We start from the raw sequence: 18,031 nt of genomic DNA, 5'->3' as shown, positions 1-18,031 counted from the left end.
GAAAGGGGTATTACAGTTACTAGGACTGTAAACAAGCAGATTTACTACAGTCCTATGACTTAACTCTGAGCACACACACACCAACAACTCCAGGATCATGTACAACTATATTTCATGTTTACATAGGTTACACTTGCCTCTGTTCATCTTTAAACTCATAACTGTTTTAGGTCTTCAGGTGCATGCACTGTATTGTGTAGCTGTATTGTGTAGAAGAAATGGCTGTCACACATGCTGGGGTTCAGCCGCACAGTGGTATTGTATATCACTTAACAATAGCCTTCCATATCAAAGCACAGGTTGGCCTATTTAATTAATGAGCCTTGTAGAGCACCTGTGTTCAGCAGTAATCAGACGTCTAGGATATCAGATTCAAGGAGAAAGTCTCCGGTGTGTATACTGACAAACAGAAAACCCGCTAGATCTTATTCTCCTGCTCCTGCTACAGCTGTATATGAGAGCTTCTGCGACCTATCCATCAGCAGGAGGACCCTTCATCTCTGCTGGGGAATACTTTGTACCAAAGAACCGGGAGTCAATAAACTCATCATGGATGGTGTAAATATTGCAAACTAGTGTCAACCATGAATATATGTATGTGTGTGTGTGCGTATGTGTGTGTGCGTATGTATGTGTGCGTATGTATGTGTGTGGGAAAAATTAAGTAAATGTATAGAAATAAACGGATTGACAGTGGAAATCTGTCACTTTACCCATTACAAATTCCTTTGTAGTCGCAAGGGCCTCTCCCAGACAAGAATAATGTAAAAAAAATAAAGTGAAATTAAATAGTTAATTGGGTGCATATTTTTAAAAGCACTGAAAAAGGCATTAAGTGCGAAGGCAGAAAACGTTAAGGTCTATAGGCGGATCACTGACAAAGGACCTGCTGGTCCAATCAGCAAATCCCAGTATTTATTTTCCTGTTATTAGCCTTGAAAAAAATCCTACTGCACTCTCAGCAAAAGCTAAATCGAAGCAACTAACAGAACAGAGGTGCATGTGAACCAATCATTTCCAGCGGCACAGCAGTCACGCTCACTGATACTACTGGGGGTTGTGACACTTCCTTGCACATTTCTATATGGGGAGGGTTTAAAAAAAGTGCTAATGTATAGAAATGGGAAAGCTGGATTGCACGTAGCTACAGAGCAGTGTAACTGGTAGTAGCAGGGTGGATACAGCAGCGTGATTTCCTGTCCTGCTGTCAGCCCTTCCTGCACAAATAACCTAGCCAAAGCAAGGTCAGCTGATCTGAAGCTTTGAAGGTGTCTCATATAAAGGGAAGAGACATTTACTTATAGGCTTCTAGAAACCTACTGGAGATGGACCACTGTATAAATACAATTATTATTATATAGCGCCAACATACTATATAGTTGCGCGTTACAATTGAAACTACATATGGGAACAGGGACACATCACACAAAGATTGTATACAAAAAGATAAAAAAAAAATGCAGATAACGTCACAAAGATTCACTAATACCACTTTCACATCGCAGACCCGTTTTAAAAACCGGTATTTTAAACCGGTAATTAAAACGGGTCAGAGCCTTAATAGTGGCCAGATTACCGTTTTAAATGCAGGTTTCAGTGTCATTCACATTGCAGTTGAAACGTTTCATTCTGAACACGTTTCAAGGCAGAGTGTGACCATTGCCTGTCATTATGTGACCTACGGATACCTGTGCTGGGCAGGGCCGGTGCTAAGCACCGGAGCGCCCTAGGCGGGGGGGGGCTCCCCGGCGCTCACCTGCTCCATGGGCAGTATCTCCACGGGTGGCGGGGGGATGTGCGATGTGGCGGCGGCGGCAGCAGGGGGGGGAGGAGAGTGTACACTCACCTCCTTTTGCTGCCGGTGGCCGTGCTGCTGCTGCCGCTGAGTATCTTCACGGGGGGGCGGGGGGAGGATGTGCGATTCGGCAGCAGCGCGGAGGGGAGGAAGAGTGTCACAGTCTGAGTGCTGTTGCTGCTGCTGTCAGACTATCACTCGTCCCTTCTTATTTACATCAACTTGCTGCCGCCGCCCCCACCGTGCACTGTAATAGCATCACTGCCGCCGCTGCCTGTCAGGCTGGGCGGCTGGGGAAGAGCGACCTAGAGCCGGGCTGCTGCCTGTAATCCCCACCCTGCATGGATGCGCCGCCGCACGGTTAGCCCCTGTACCAATGCACAGCGTCCGTGCGGCCATGTAAGCGGCTCCTGTGCGGTACTCGCCGTGTGACAGTGCCTGACAGTCACGCAGCGGCCGCTGCCATCGTCCCCGCAGCGCTGCCCTTGTGTTCATCCCTGGTACAAAGCCGCATTCCCCGCCGCACGCTTCCCGATGCCGAGGAGATGCAGAGCCGGAAGATGGTAGAGATGAAGCCGGGGGGCACCGTGCTGGGGAGCGGGGAGAGCGCACTGGCCCTGTCCGCCCGGCAGCACTGCGAGCTCATCCAGAACATGATCGACATCTCCATGTCCAACCTGCGGGGGCTCCGCACGCAGTGTGCCGCCTCTAACGACCTCACGCAGCAGGAGATCCGGACCCTGGAGGTGGGTAATAATGGGCAGCAGCTGCCTCCCTGCCGCTCCCTGTCCTGTGACTATAGAGAGAGGGTGCAGCAGTAATGCCCCGCAGCGGGGCTAGTAGTGGGAACTGTACTGGGATGTGCTTGTGTTGTTTGCCTGAAATACCGTTTCAGACAAACTGTACACATTCACATTGCAGAAAAAACGGCAAGGAACCGTGTAGGACTCTGCTTTTTACACGGTTCGAAATGCCAGTTAACTTAAAACGGTAAATTGCCTGTGGTGCATTCACAGTGCACCCTTAAACGTTTTAAAAAGGGAAAAAAACGGCAATATACCGTTTTAAAAGTGCGATGTGAAAGGGGTATAAACTTGGAACACAAAGCAAACAGATGCCAGCTTTTAGCTATATCTAATAACTAATAAGACAATGTATTCACTTCCACCAAAGTGACATCAATTCTTCAATAGACCGTCCCTAGTAAGCATCGTTGAATGGCAGGATTCTTACATAGTTACATAGTGTTAAGGCTGAATAAAGACTTGTGTCCATCAAATTCAACGTAGGTTATTAACCCCTTCCTGACAGAGCCCTTTTTTTCAACTCTGACATGTATCACTTAAGTGGGGATAACTTTTTTTTGCTTTTACTTATCCCAGTGATTTTGAGATTGTTTTCTCGTGACACATTGTACTTCAAGTTAGTGGTAAATTTGGGTCGATACAGTCTGTGTTTTTTTGTGAAAAATACCAAAATGTCGTAAAAAAATGGAAAATTTAGCAATTTTCAAAATGTTAAATTCTGCTTGTGAGACAAATAATCATACCACTCAAAATAGTTAATAACTAACATAGACCATATGTCTACTTTATGTTTCCATCATTATTTCAGCCTCCTTTTAATTTTTTTGGACACTAGGAGGCTTAAAATATGAATAGCAAATTCTCAAATTTTCAAGAAAATTTCAAACACTGATTTTTTTAGGGACCAGTTCAGTTCTGATGTGACTTTGAGGGACTTGTATGTGAGACACCCCCATAAATGATGCCATTTCAAAAACTGCACCCCTCACAGTATTCAAAACCGCATTTTGAAAGTTTGTTAACCCTTTAGGTGTTTCACAGGAATTAAAACAAAGTGTAGGTGAAATTTCAAAATTTCATTTTTTTTGCAGATTTGCAATTTTAATACATTTTTCTAAGGAACACAGTAGATTTTACTAGAGAAATGTGACTAAAAATTGATTCCCCCAATTCTTTTGTTTTCATAAATATCCTATATGTGGCCCTAGTGTGCACGTTGACCAAGCCACAGGCTTCATAATAGAAGGAGCACCTACTTGATTTTGGAGCCTCCTTTTTATGAGATTATTTTTTAGGCACCATGTAGGTTTCTAGGCACCATAAGATGCTAAAAGTTAGGAACCCCCCCACAAGTGACCCCATTTTGCAAACTACACCCCTCAGGGAATTCATCTAGGGGTATAGTGTACATTTCAAACCCCCAGGGGTTTCACCAATTGTGGTACAACTGGGCAGTGAAAATGAAAAATTACATTTTTTTACACAAAAATGCAGTTCTGGCTCCAAATTTTTCATTTTCACAAGGAATGAAGGAGACAAAGCACCCCAAAATCTGTGCCCCAATTTCTCCTGAGTACGACAATGCCTCATGTGTGACCAAAAAATGGCAGGACTCAGAAGGGAAGGAGTGATATTTGGATTTTGCAGCACAGATTCTGGTGGAATGTTGGTGGGTGCTATGTCGCATTAGCAAGACCCCCGAAGCACCAATACAGTGGAACCCCCCCCCACAAGTGACCCCATTTTGCAAACTACACCCCTCAGGGAATTCATCTAGGGGTATAGTGTACATTTCAAACCCCCAGGGGTTTCACCAATTTTGATACAACTGGGCTGTGCAAATGAAAAATTACATTTTTTACACAAAAATGCAGTTCTGGCTCAAAATTTTTCATTTTCACAAGGAATGAAGGAGACAAAGCACCCCAAAATCTGTGCCCCAATTTCTCCCGAGTATGGCAATGCCTCATATGTGACCAAAAAATACCAGTTGGGTGCATGGCAGGACTCAGAAGGGAAGGAGTGATTTTTGGATTTTGCAGCTCAGATTCTGGTGGAATGAATGGTGGGTGCTATGTGGCATTAGCAAGACCCCCGAAGCACGGTGAAATGATGAACCTAATAATCCATAGATGTGTGGTATATTTTAAAACACTCCTTTATACATAGGCCGGGTTTGTCGGGGCAAGTTTCACAGTGGAAAATAGTATCCTTTCTTATTCCCTTTTTATAGCAAACTTTGCACCTTTTTTGTGTCCTGCCCTTTCTTGCAGTGGAGGGGATTTCGTTAGGAAAATGCTGCCCTGGTACAATACGGGGGCCAGTTCCCAAATATTAGGCCCTTTATGACTTCCTCTTGAAAGTGCATAAATGTCCCCCTCTGGCTGGTAGAACGGAATAGCACGTAAGCGTTATACAGTGCCATCTGGATGATATACACGGCCAGCTTCTTGTTCCAGATTTTTGTTTTCCGCAGGGGACTGTACGGCTTCAGTACCTGATCTGAAAGATCCACTCTGCCCATGTACTTATTGTAATCTAGGATACAATTAGGTTTTGAGGTGTGGGTACTGGTACCTCGTACAGGGATGGAGGTGGTACTGTATCCATGAATTGTTGTCAGTATAAGGACATCCCTCTTGTCCTTATATTTGACCAACAACATATTTTCGGTGGATTGTGCCCTGCTTTCACCCCTTCTCAGTACTTGGGCAATGTGCGTTTTTGGGAGGCCTCTTTGGTTCTTGCGCACAGTACCGCAAGCTGCTGTACCTCTTGAACCAAGGGCCTTAAACAGGGGGATGCTAGTGTAAAAGTTATCCACATAGAGGTGATAACCTTTATCCAGGAAGGGGTGCACTAAATCCCAGACAATTTTTCCACTAACACCTACGAGGGAGGGGGGGCATTCTGGCGGTTCAATTCTTGAATCCTTCCCTTCATATACCCTAAACCTGTGGGTGTACCCTGAGGTGCTTTCACAGAGTTTATACATTTTTATGCCATACCTTGCCCTCTTACTGGGAAGATACTGGCGGAATTTAACCCTTCCTTTAAAATGTATAAGGGACTCGTCGATACAAATAAATATTTCAGGGATGTACATCTCTGCAAATTTGGCACTGAAATGATCAATGACCGGCCTGACTTTGAATAGCCGGTCAAAGGTGGGATCATCTCTGGGTGGGCACTGTGCATTATCGGTGTAATGTAAAAATTTATGGATTGTCTCAAAACGAGTCCGAGTCATGGCCATACGGTAAAATGGGGTGCTGTACAGAACATCTGTACTCCAATATTGCCTAATTTCTGGCTTTTTTACTATGCCCATATGTAACACCAGACCCCAAAACGTCATCATCTCTACTGCATCTACAGGGGTCCACCTAGCAAATGATGACGTGGGGTTTTGAGCAATAAACTGCTGGGCATATAAATTACTTTGGTCCACCATTAAATTTATAAAATCATCAGAGAAAAATAATTTGAAAAAGTCAATTTCTCCGAGACCTGTTGAATCAAATTGGATTCCTGGGATGGCCCAAAACTCAGGAACCTTGGGCTCAAAATTGTCTGGTGGTGGGGTCCATACGGGATCAATCATTTGGGGGGGGGGGGGGGGTCTCAGCTGCTCTACGGGGGCGTCTTTGAGGGGGTCCCTCATCACTAGAGGAGGAAGAGGAGCTTAAGACGAATCCTTCAAATTCCCCGCTTGCATCACTGGCTGTGTCAGAGGCAAGCATGGCATATGCCTCCTCCGCTGAATACATTCTTCTGGATGATTGGGATGACATTTGGGATGACATTTGGGATGACATTTTTATTTTTGTGTTTCTGTAAGTGTAATGTTTCAACACGTGTATAGTGTAGTGTACAAACTTTATTTCAACACGGGGGGTATGTAGTGTGTATGTAGTGCAGAAAAAAAAATACTTAATACAGGAATTTGATCCCAATAAAAAAAAAAAAAAATTGAAGGGGTTAAAAAAAAAAAAAAGTCCTGCGCCAAAAATTGAGCACAGATGTTGGTCAGTAACGTCCGTCACTGAACAGCGCTCAAAGGCAACAGGACACCCACAAAAGCAACGTAGGTGTAAAAACAATAAAAAAAAAAAAAAAAACCACAGCACTCTCCAAAAAAAAAAAAAAAATTAAAAAAAACTGCAGAAAAAAAATTATATCAACCCTGTGCCAAAAATGCTGTTCAGTGATGTACTTCACTGATCAGCGGCCACAGGACACCCACAAAAGCAACGTGGGTGTAATAAACCACAGCACTCTCCAAAAAAAAAAAACAATTTAAAAAAACTGCAGAAAAAAAATGATATCAACCCTGTGCCAAAAATGCTGTTCAGTGATGTACTTCACTGATCAGCGGCCACAGGACACCCACAAAAGCAACGTGGGTGTAAAAACAAAACCCCACTGCACTCTCCAAAAAAAAAAAAAAAAAACTGCAGATCAGTGATGCAGTGATGCAACACTGATTAGCAGTGAGGGGCAGCAGGCACACAACTGTGGGTGCAACCTGACAGGGTATATATACAAAAAAAAAAACCTGGACCCCCAAAAAGTTGCTGATCGGTTAATTAATTTAAACTGATCAGCACAAAAGGGGGGGCAGCAGTCAGTTGCACAGGCAGCACAACCTTTGGTGCAACTGACAGGTATATATATATATATATATATAAAAAAAAGTTGCTGATCAGCACAGATATACTGATCAGAACAAAAGGGGTGCAGCAGACACAAAATATAGCACTCTCTGTCACTCTGTCACTCTCTGTCACTCTATGACACTGCAGCAGCAGCACACAGGAAGTCACAAGATCCAGGAAGCATCCAGCTGCTGGCAGCACGCTACCAGCGGTGATCAGGTAAGTATCAGGCAAGGATCAGATATGTATATCACGACAGATTGGTCGGTGACCGCTCTGCACGCAATTCCAGACCGGAATGGCGTCTGCAGCGCAGTCACCGTTAGTTTAAATGACGCGCCTTGGCTGTGATTGGTCCGTCGGTCCGACGGACCAATCACAGCCTTGGGGGCAGGTGGGGTGAGGTGTGGTCATCAACGGTGACCCCCTCATGCCCCCTCACACCCGACGGTGTTTGACACCTGTGTTACCGAGCGTCTGATTCGCCGGTAACACAGGAAAACGCTGCGACTGGCTGTTCACATTGAACAGCCAATCACAGCGATCGCCGACGGGGGGGGGGGGGGGGCATCGCCGCCCCCCCTGGGCATGCAGGGACATGTCTGCTGTCAGGGACAGAAGACATGTTTAAACTGTCCCCGCGTCTATAGACGCGGGGACAGTTTAAAGTCATGACGTATATATACACGTCATGTGTCGGGAAGTACATCCCGGCCATGACGTATATATACGTCAAATGTCGGGAAGGGGTTAAAGTGCATGATCTATTTGCTTCATCCCTTATATAAACTGAAATCGAATTTCATTATATACAGATTTTGATTGTTATTTGGGGTGTGGTATAACACCCCGACAGTCGGGATTCCGACAGTCATTAGCCCAACGCCGGAATCCTGACTGGCCGGACTCAGACAGCGGGGGGAGCGCAACTAAGCCCCTTGTAGGCAGAGTGACGCACTGCGTTCGCCACCTATTTTATTCTCCCTCTATGGAGGTTGTGGACCCCCAGGAGGGAGAATACCCACTGCCCGTGTGTCAGGCTTTTAGCAGTCGGGATTCCGACGTCGGGTAATGACGGTCGGTGAGTTTTTTCCTTATTGACTTTGGGTATATATTTAGCCCTTAGTGTTTCAAGCGAATGTTTTAAGGCTTCTGCATTTTTCCCCTCAATTATCCCTTTCCCACTCGATTTATTTTATAGATTCCCTGAATAAATCAGAGTTCGCTTTCCTAAACTTCAGTATTTTAGAAGGTTCCATATGTTGATGTTTATGAAAAAAGATTTCCAGTGAGACCATGTTGTAGTCACTGCTTCCCAGGTGTTCTATTACTTTGGTATTTGATATTAGATCTATATTATTTGTTCATACTAAATCCAATAATGCCCCTTTACGAGTCGGGGTTTCAACAGATTGTGTTATAAAATGATCCTTAAGTAGGTTTAGGAATCCCCCACTTTTTGCTGATGTCTGGAAAGTTAAAATCCCCCATAATTAATACCTGCCCCTGATCTGCCGACTTCATGATTTGGTCTAAAAACTTTTTGCTACACTTGACTTGGAGTAGCGGGGATGCCCCATGTAAAATTATTAAATTACCTTTGAATAAAGAGGTGACAGGTCTACCCTAACTAGGAATATACTCTACAGCTTGCTGGGAATACAACCACATGCAGACCTACTGTAAATGTTGCATCAGCTGAATGACAGGGACATATATAGCACAAAAGATCTCTAGGCATTTGATTAAAGTAATAAAGGCCCACATGATACAAGCCAGGGCCAATCGTAGCTCATGATGCAAACAGAAAAGCCGCATGCAGCATTTTTTAAGGCGTTGCAACACACCTCCTCTGCACAGTGCGTTAGCACAGCATATCATGTGTAACACAATCAGGATAGTAATTACAAATTATAAAAGCCCCCTCAGCAAATTATTAAACCACATGTCTCTCTCCCTCCCCCCCCCCCCTGCATGCATATTTTTCTTAGACCTATACAGCTCTAGAACACTCCATAGTGCTTTACATTAGGGAACTACATCTGTAGTAAGTCTTAAAGGAAATAGCGCCTTACAAAAAGTAGAAATATTTACGGGCATTAGGCAATATCCTTATTATCAGAGTTCCACTGGAAAAAGAAGGGGGTGTAAGTGTGGCTGACAGGGTGTGGATGATAGTGTGCAACAGTGTGGATGATAGTGTGTAACAGTGTGGATGACAGGGTGTGGATGATAGGCACACATCTTAATAAGCTATGTCCCGCACTTCAATGCCAAGTGTCATAGAGATCATCCAATCACACCAATTATTGCAGCCCCATTGCAATACAGTGTAGGCTGATGCTATACAGCAGGAGTACTGTGGGGATAGTGGATACACTTACATCATTGCCATGCTTCTGAAGGAATTCTATTTCTTGCTGTGTAAATGTGGTCATGGAAATAGACTTCACTCTATGGGGTGGGTTCAAACCGCGCCTGAAAGAGGTAAAAAGATAAACAGATTATATTTGACATAGTAACACAACAAAGGAGGTTAAAAAAAGAAACATAGCATACTTGTCCTGCAGTCTGGCCTTTTACAGAGGAGAGCGGATAAACCCAACACAGAAATGTGCAGTAGTATATGCCATTAGTACCGTGTGCCTGGTATCTAATATCCATGGCACATGCCGTGACGTACATCGTTTTCTCCGGGAAACGTAATACAAGACCTACAGAACTCCTGGCTTACATGCACACTGGCAGATAGGATTTCCCTGTAGAATTACTGGTACATAGTGTTGGAAGCATGTGGTAAGCTAACTGCTTATGTAGCAGATGTTGTGGAGAGCTGAACGATACCCATGGCAGCTGGCACAGTCTTCACATAGGATGCGTGGTGACACTGTAGGGCTGGCATTACAATTCTGCATTTAACACGTTTAATGGATTTAAAGCACATGTAAATGGATGCCAAAATGACAGTCAGCGTATGAAATGTGACCACACATACTGTCATTTACCCATTCCAGTGGCCCGCATCACCCCAGCTGGGAATCTATAGTCCAACAGCTGAACATGGTATATACAGTGAGTGGCAGACAAGAAGCGGTCACAAATGCATTACCACAACAGTTTGTCTTGGGATCAATTCAAATCGATGCGCAGTGAATAGCGCCGGGAGGGAGCTCCTGCAGCTATTCTAACCAGCACGCCTCTAAAAATAGTGGATTTCTTCTCACGCCCCTCATGAGGTGCGAGCAGAAATTCGACAAAACTAGGGTGGCGACATGGTTTTAAGCCCTAGGGCAGCACAAACAGCATCGCAGCGGGGCACTTAGGAGTAGATTTATTAAGCTCGGTGAAGTGATAAAGTGTCTGGTCCTGATCATCGGCCAATCAGTTCCTACCTGTCATTTTTCAAAACAAGCCTGAAACTTCACAGTTAGGAGCTGATTGGACGATGATAAGGTAGCCACATTATCACTTCACCAAGCTTAATAAATCTGCCCCCCAATTCGGAAAAAACTTGTGACTAAACACAGAGAGTACCACAAGTGCATTGTATCTCACTAGCAAAGAACAATTTACACAGAAAGAGAGAGCGCACTATATGATCTATGCATAATTTTAATAAATTTATGGACACACATTAAAAAATTACATTAATAAAACACAATTCATGAATAATATCAATTAAATAAAAAAATATATACCAATTTTATATCACACCTTTTTATGTTTTTTAGATCCCCAAAGTCATATAATAATGTACCGGTATATAGTATAAGTCTCCAAAGCTCTTGCCCACTTGAGTCCTGTGTATTATTGGAGTTAGTGGGGAGCTGCCGATAATGTTATATCACACTAGATGCTGCCACTATGTAACAGTACCACTATGTTCCATGCAGAAAACATTACCAGCAGCCTTTGGTCTCATCCTATCATGTGTCTATAAACCCACGGTACCCATTCTAACAAAATCAAGTGCACAACAATTACATTCTAAAACAATGGGTAACAATTAGGTTGAAGTCACAGTCACACACACAAGTCCGTAAAATGTGAGAGCAGAGCTGCCAATACCAACAGACTTCCCACCGTCACACCTCAGATGTGCCAGGTACCCCTCCTAGAGTTTTGTGAGGACTGGGTTTGAGAAACACTGACTTACAGGAATTTTCTGTTCTGAAAAATACACTACATTTCATCTGCCATACTAGCAAGTTGATAACTGCACCAGGTACCTATCACTGGATGTGACGGAGGTCAATGAGAGTTTCCCATCTGCTCAGTGCAAGGTACATTACTCGCTTACTATATAAAGCCAGAGGAGTGATAAGAAAGGCATGGTGGCAGACAGCGTAATACAGAGTAACTGAAAGACAAGTCTTTGCAGGGACTTCAAAACTATCCTCTTCTACATTGTGATAAAGAGGCCTATTTAATTATTAACAAATTCATCTATAGTGCAACAAATGATGTATCACTATACAGTAGGATAAAACAAAACTGGGTAATAAACAGAGGCAGGAAGGCCGTGCTCACAAGCTTTCAATCTATAGGCATTGATACACAAGAATAGGTGTATTGCATATTGATTGGTCTACTGCATTATGGTCCATCAGATTACAGGAGCACTGCGTGATATGGACACAGCAATGTTGGTCAGGGGTCAGGAGGATGTGAAAGGAAAAATATGTGAGCTACCTATATTAATATAGCAGAATGGGTATGGTATTTAAGGACATGGCTTACACCAGTCCTCCTTCATTACTGTATTAATGACATTAGACCTACGCAACCTGCCTGGCTAACAGGATTAGAGGTGTAGTCAATCTACCGCTGCTATTCCTGATGGGGAAATAGAGGCAGGGTCCTGTTCAATGCTGTCATTCCCAACAGCATTGGACAGGGATCTCAGCAGAAGGGACCCGACTTTAGAAGTAGTCGAGCACGTTCTTGTGAGAACGGCCGTGGATTGTCGAGCTCCCAACTGCAGCTCGACAATCCACTGCCGTATCTTGCGTCCACGCCCCCTTTTCGGCGTAGGGCAGGCAAGACGTTGAATCCGGCCTGCCGATTCTTCGTCAAGCCAGCCGAGAACGGGACAGGGTCGCGGCTGTCGGGCCAGCCCAACAGTCTTGACCCGGGATTGAATATCCCCCTCTGTCTAACCTACTAGGTACTTAGGCAATGATTTTTTAATTTTTTGCAGTCCTCTAGGGACTGAAGAGTATACATCATTTCGAGCCAGTGGAATTTGTGGAGACCCTCACACCAGTTATAATGAGACTAAAAAAGGAATGTTTTCTTTGTGGGTGAACCATGATGAATTGAGGCAGAAAAGCAATGGGGTCGATCCTATTAATTGTAAAGGGTGCGAGGTGCCGTTGACATGGCATTTAAGAACTGGCAATGGCACCAGATCTTGCACCCTTCACCCCTATAGGGCAGCAAGCACTTTTCTGCAAATTCGATCTGCTGTAAATTGTGGCTGGTGCCGCAATGCTATGCACCCACAAATTCATTGCGGCTCATAGGATCGACTCCAATGACTACATCTGCTGTTACAAATACATTTTGTACACAGATCACAATCAAATGGGATTTTCAATCTGGTATACCTACACTAATAGTAGATCTCATGCATGAAAATGTCCAAAACCAGTGCGTAACAAAAAACTAGGCACCTCCCTGCTGGGAAAGTTCGGTATCCCCCCCACGAAAGGAAAGTCTCACCTCTCCATCTGATGCTACCTGGTCTATAGCCAGGACCTGAAGATCTACCTCTCTCTGATTTTGGCACTATTCCAGCTACCATGAAAAAATTACCGGTAAATCCTTTTCTCGGAGTCCATATGGGATATTGGGGATTCATCTTAACGTATGGGAGAAGAGAGGTATCCGCAGGAGACAGGCACATAGAAGCTCTTTCACTGGGTGTACTGGCTCCTCCCCTCTACTTCCTCCCACAAGACCAGTTTAAGAAAATGTGCCCTCAGAAAATGGTGCTCACTGTGAAGCTCCACAGTTTTCATTCAGTTTCATTTCTTTATTATTTTGGGTTTGCTGTTTGGGCTTATACAGCATTCCTGCATCATGGGAAACCAGGGGAAGGGTTCAATTGCCGACCTCTTTAGGTACCGAATTGACCCTGCTGCAGGACCACTGTCCTTAGAGGGTGTTTGCCACCGCGGTCGCTTAGATGTCAGCGTAGCTCACCGCCAGCATGCCGCACACACCCCTGGTTCAGCCCAAAGACATCAGTGGTGAGTAGAACACGGGGTTCCCTCAGTGGGTACCCCGGTATGCGGTACGGCAAGATGGCGGCGGTGGCGATCGCGGTGTCCCTGCACAGGGACTGCGCAGCCCTGCCACAGACTGGAATTAGGTGCTGCCACTGTACCCCAAATTCAGTTCACCGCATTAGGGCTATTTATGCCTATTTTCCAGTGTAAATATATGTGTACCCCCTTACTCAGAGCGGGACCTGACCTCTGAGGGCGCCAAACTAACAGCTTCATGCTTCTCCCGGAGCTCTGTAATTGCCATTATTCACCTCCTACGGATACCTCTCTTCTCCCATACGTTAAGATAAATCCCCAATATCCCATATGGATGATAGAGAAACATTCCATGCAAAATGGTCATCGCCTCACAGCAGAGAGTCATTAAGGTTGCTAGAGGAGGCCACCACTTCCTCTAGAATCCTCAATAACTGTGTGCTGTGACTGGGCGGTCATTTTGTGAGGGATTTTTTTTTTTAATGTCTGCAGAAGCAGCGCTGGAACCGCAGCCAAGTAGATTTGCAGGACCCCCAGCAGCGGAGCAGCAGTAGCCCCTGCAGATCTAAGGTGCGCACACATACCCAGTGTCTCCAAGCCACCATAGGGTCTGCAGGAAGCTACTGTTATGCCACTGTCAAAAACAGAAAAATACTCAAGGTTTTCAGGTTGGGCAAACTATCAGCAATGTGGTAATCTATAGTATAAAGCGCTACCATGTACACAAAATCGTATGTAGCAGAATATTTATTATTAAAGCAGGAATATTATTCTTTATACTTGTTTTATGCATTATATCATTGGAACATTTCACAATGAAATGAATAAGGTTTGAATGGTGCCAGCAGCTGTATGACAACAACAAGGCGTTAGAGTGTGCTGACAGAGCCAGGTTGTGTCCCAATGGGATAAAATGGTAGGTGTCTCACACAATTATCTGCTGACTGCACAGCAAGCACTGGCAGATACGGACACAGAATTACACAGCAGATAACAGACACTTGGCCAACCCAGCCTGTCCATTTTCACCATCTGTTGTACACGTCAAGCTCCATCTGAATGTGCACTACTCAGAATTATTTTATTTGTTTTTATCAATTCCGCCCACTGCTTTTCTGGTTCTTGCCAGCTGGACATAAGGCCATTTCTCTTTTCAAAGTAGATGAAACTGCTCTACAACAGATTACACATACAACTGAACCTAAATGACCAGATATATTCCGGTTTGTGCTGTTTATTGAAAACTGACAATATCAGCTGAAGGAGAGGGCCATGAATACTCCAAGGTGCCAGTATAAAGGTGACAAAGCAATGTACAGACGGGCAGTCGTTACAGCTTTTATGATGAAATGTAAAGTATATTCACCCCAAAAAGCAACAACATCACAGTCAAGTTTGACTATACATAGTGCGTTTTTTATCTCAATCAAAAAGTGAAATGTTATTTTGAGTGGAACTAGCCAAGAGATGTATATATCTGTGTTCTCTTCATACCCTGCCCATGACTAAGCCACAAAGCCTCTCTTAACACTGGGCAGAAACACTGTAAATACCCCTTGCACCTTCACATGCAAGCTTCCCATTCAGCTCCGGATCGCAATAGTAGTAATAGTCTATTGTTTAGGACAGTGGTTCCCAAACTGTGTGCCGTGGCTCCCTGGGGTGCCTTGGAACACTTGCAGGGGTGCCCTGGGCTGGTGGTCCAGGACCAATTCAAATTAATTATGGTTAATTATTTATGTGAAAAACCAGTGTTGATGGCTGCCAATAATAAAATATGTACACACAGAAGCAAATCCTGTCTTTAACACATAACTAACCCTGGGAATCGCATATAAACCCAATCTAATACATTTTTGTGCGGTCTAGGGGTGCCGTGAAAAAATGTTGATACCCTTAGGGTGCCGTGATTCAAAAAAGATTGGGAACCACTGGTTTAGGATGTCCCTTAATTCCACCCAAAACAAATGTTTCTAGCTTTGGTAGGACCAGTCATTTGATAAATAGGCCTCTTCTGCTCTAGGTATGTAACTAGCATCATACTTAAAAGGTAGTAGATATGTAGAGGTGTATTCCTACAGTCTATGGAACACTTTAGAATATTGGCAATGTTGTGACAAAACATCAGTGTGACAACCGCCCAGGCAGCACAAAGTGTACACGTCGCATTCTGACAGCTTCAGTCACCTTATTCATGTGTAGGTGAGTGCTGTCAGATTAGGAATTTACCCTCAAATTCAAAGGCGCAGTTTGTTTGTAGTCAAGTTATCTTTGTTTTCAAATCAGAGAGCACTTTACATGTGGCTCAGGTGAGACGCTGTTTCCTAAATACTCCTATGAAATCCAAAGCCTATAAACAGAACAAAAAGGACCTTGGATTTTACAGCAGGTGCGGAGAAGAAGCACTAGACTGGTCGTGAGGAATACATCTATCCATCACATATAAAAGTTAAAAGAAAAGCAGCTCATATTTATGTCACAAGATTAAATGACTGTCAATGTTTGGTCCAAAGTTGATGTGTTAAGATCTAGCGAGAACAGGAGATCCCCTCGTACATATTATGCTCCGGTTTCCATATTTCAATTGTAAACTCATAAAAAAATTTTGAATGTTGTACAAAAATTCAGTGAGTTTTCCATAAAACTAAACCCGCAATAGTAATCAAGTGTGGGAAATTTTTCATCATTTAAAATAAAACTTAAGTGGTGTATGGAAATGTTTTCCCAGCATGCTGCCAAAATACATTACCCCTAATAGGTAAGTAAAAAGAGAGGAGTCCGAGAGAGGAGCTGAGCATGGCATACACATTGCACCACAATCGCCTACATTACACAATCATGTTCACACACATGTAGAACTGCTACATGTGGGAATTTGCAAGGTGATTTAAAGGTGTGTCATTACACTAATGGAAACCATCAGCAGGAACTGGAGAGCTCAGTGGTCTGCAACTAGAACAGCAAACAACCAACTTCCCGGTTCCTCTGAGATATGATAGGATCTGCTCTTTTGAGAGTTTACATAACAAATGTGATATTAGTGGTTTGTCTCCTGGAACCTGTGCTGCCTGCAATAATTGCAAGAGTGTGTTTTGTTTTCTTCTCTCAACAAGTTTTATCGCCTGCAATGCTTATTTTCGGCTATAAACTTCAGACAAGTCTCGTGAGACAAACCGCACCCCTGTAAAATTCCTAAGTATGATCTGTCGGAAATGAAGTGAAATCTGACGAAGAACGCTGTGGTGATACACTTGTACACAGAGAAACTAATTTTGGTTAGTGAATATAAGGCTGGTCAATGCAGAGTGATCCCATATAACAATACGGCATCTTCTACACTCAGACCCTAGCAAGAACCATAATTTAAGCCACTTACACGCTAAACAACATTTTTAACTAATTTGCTGACCATCTGTTATGACAAATTCCTAAAAATCATTTAGTGTGTATGCACTGTATCACCGCAACTTTCTGGAGACATCCTGTACATCGGTACATGAAACGCCACAATAAAAAATGATGCTAACAATCCCATGCAGTGTCTCTGTGCTACCAATGAAGAATGAATCCACTATTTAAAATTAGGTATAAATCCAACAATTTCATTGTGTTGAATGACTCCGGTATATTGTTTGGTCATTTGCAAAATTGCTCAGTGTGCGCAGAATTGATAGATCGGGAGTTCCAGGGAAATGTTGAACAACATTGTGTTTGCAGGTCATCTAGCGGAGTCTGAGATCTGGTTGTACTTTGAGGGATGTGCAGTTGGGATAATTACGAGCAGCCTCATTGGCACCAGCCTCAACATTTGAGTTGAGTGGCATGTACCAGTTTATGCTTTGATTTTTTTACTTTAACATTTAGACTATTTTAAACTATAACATTATATGGTATCACCATTGTTTAACCCTTTGAGTGCCAAGATCTCTGTGAGGTTAAAAATATACGTTAAAAGTGCCAGCGTCGCTCCCATTTGTTACATAAATTGAAATAAAAAAATCCCATATATGCCTTGGTTCTGCGTACACTTTTCTCACACAGTGCACATGGCTGCCTCGGCTGCTATGTTTGTGGATTAGATACAAAAAAATGACATGGTTCTGATGGTTATAGTATGGCCCTACATAATTAAGGCTATTGCATGTCTATTGCATAACAACATGAAAAAGCAGTTAATTTGACAAGTTAGATTATTGCTTTTTTTGTAAAAAAAAATAAAAAAAAAAAATTATGCAAGCTCTTAGTTTGGAGTTGAGGGGAATTTCCTTTACAAGATAGAGGACTTGGCTTGTCCCATAACTGGTTATATTGTTTTGGTTATAATACGGCAAAAAAAAAAAAAAACCTGTTCCACCTTAAAAAAAAAAAATAAGCCTAGTTAGGTACTTTGATAGAACATCAATCTTTTAAAAAGAAATAAACTTCCTCTGTTAAAGTTTTAAAAACCTCATGTTAAAGCTTGCATAAATGTCTTGTAAGTGACAGTGGAATGGCCCAGTAGAC

General features: G+C 43.3%; 1 protein-coding gene across 6 annotated transcripts in view; it reads right to left on the bottom strand.

The window, feature by feature from the left end:
- Positions 1-18,031, bottom strand: part of AGFG1 (ArfGAP with FG repeats 1) — a 61,435-nt gene that overhangs the window by 26,183 nt on the left and 17,221 nt on the right. For all 6 annotated transcript variants that reach the window (XM_083178354.1, XM_083178357.1, XM_083178355.1 and 3 more), the window contains exon 2: positions 9,644-9,737. In XM_083178354.1, coding sequence (XP_083034480.1) covers positions 9,644-9,737 — 94 coding nt within the window. The remainder of the gene's footprint in view (positions 1-9,643; positions 9,738-18,031) is intronic.

Source organism: Crinia signifera, chromosome 3 (genome assembly GCF_055691185.1).
Source record: "Crinia signifera chromosome 3, ASM5569118v1, whole genome shotgun sequence".
NCBI classification, from domain to species: domain Eukaryota; kingdom Metazoa; phylum Chordata; class Amphibia; order Anura; family Myobatrachidae; genus Crinia; species Crinia signifera.
Note: the sequence above shows the minus strand (reverse complement) of the source record. Positions and strands in the feature narration are given on the sequence as shown.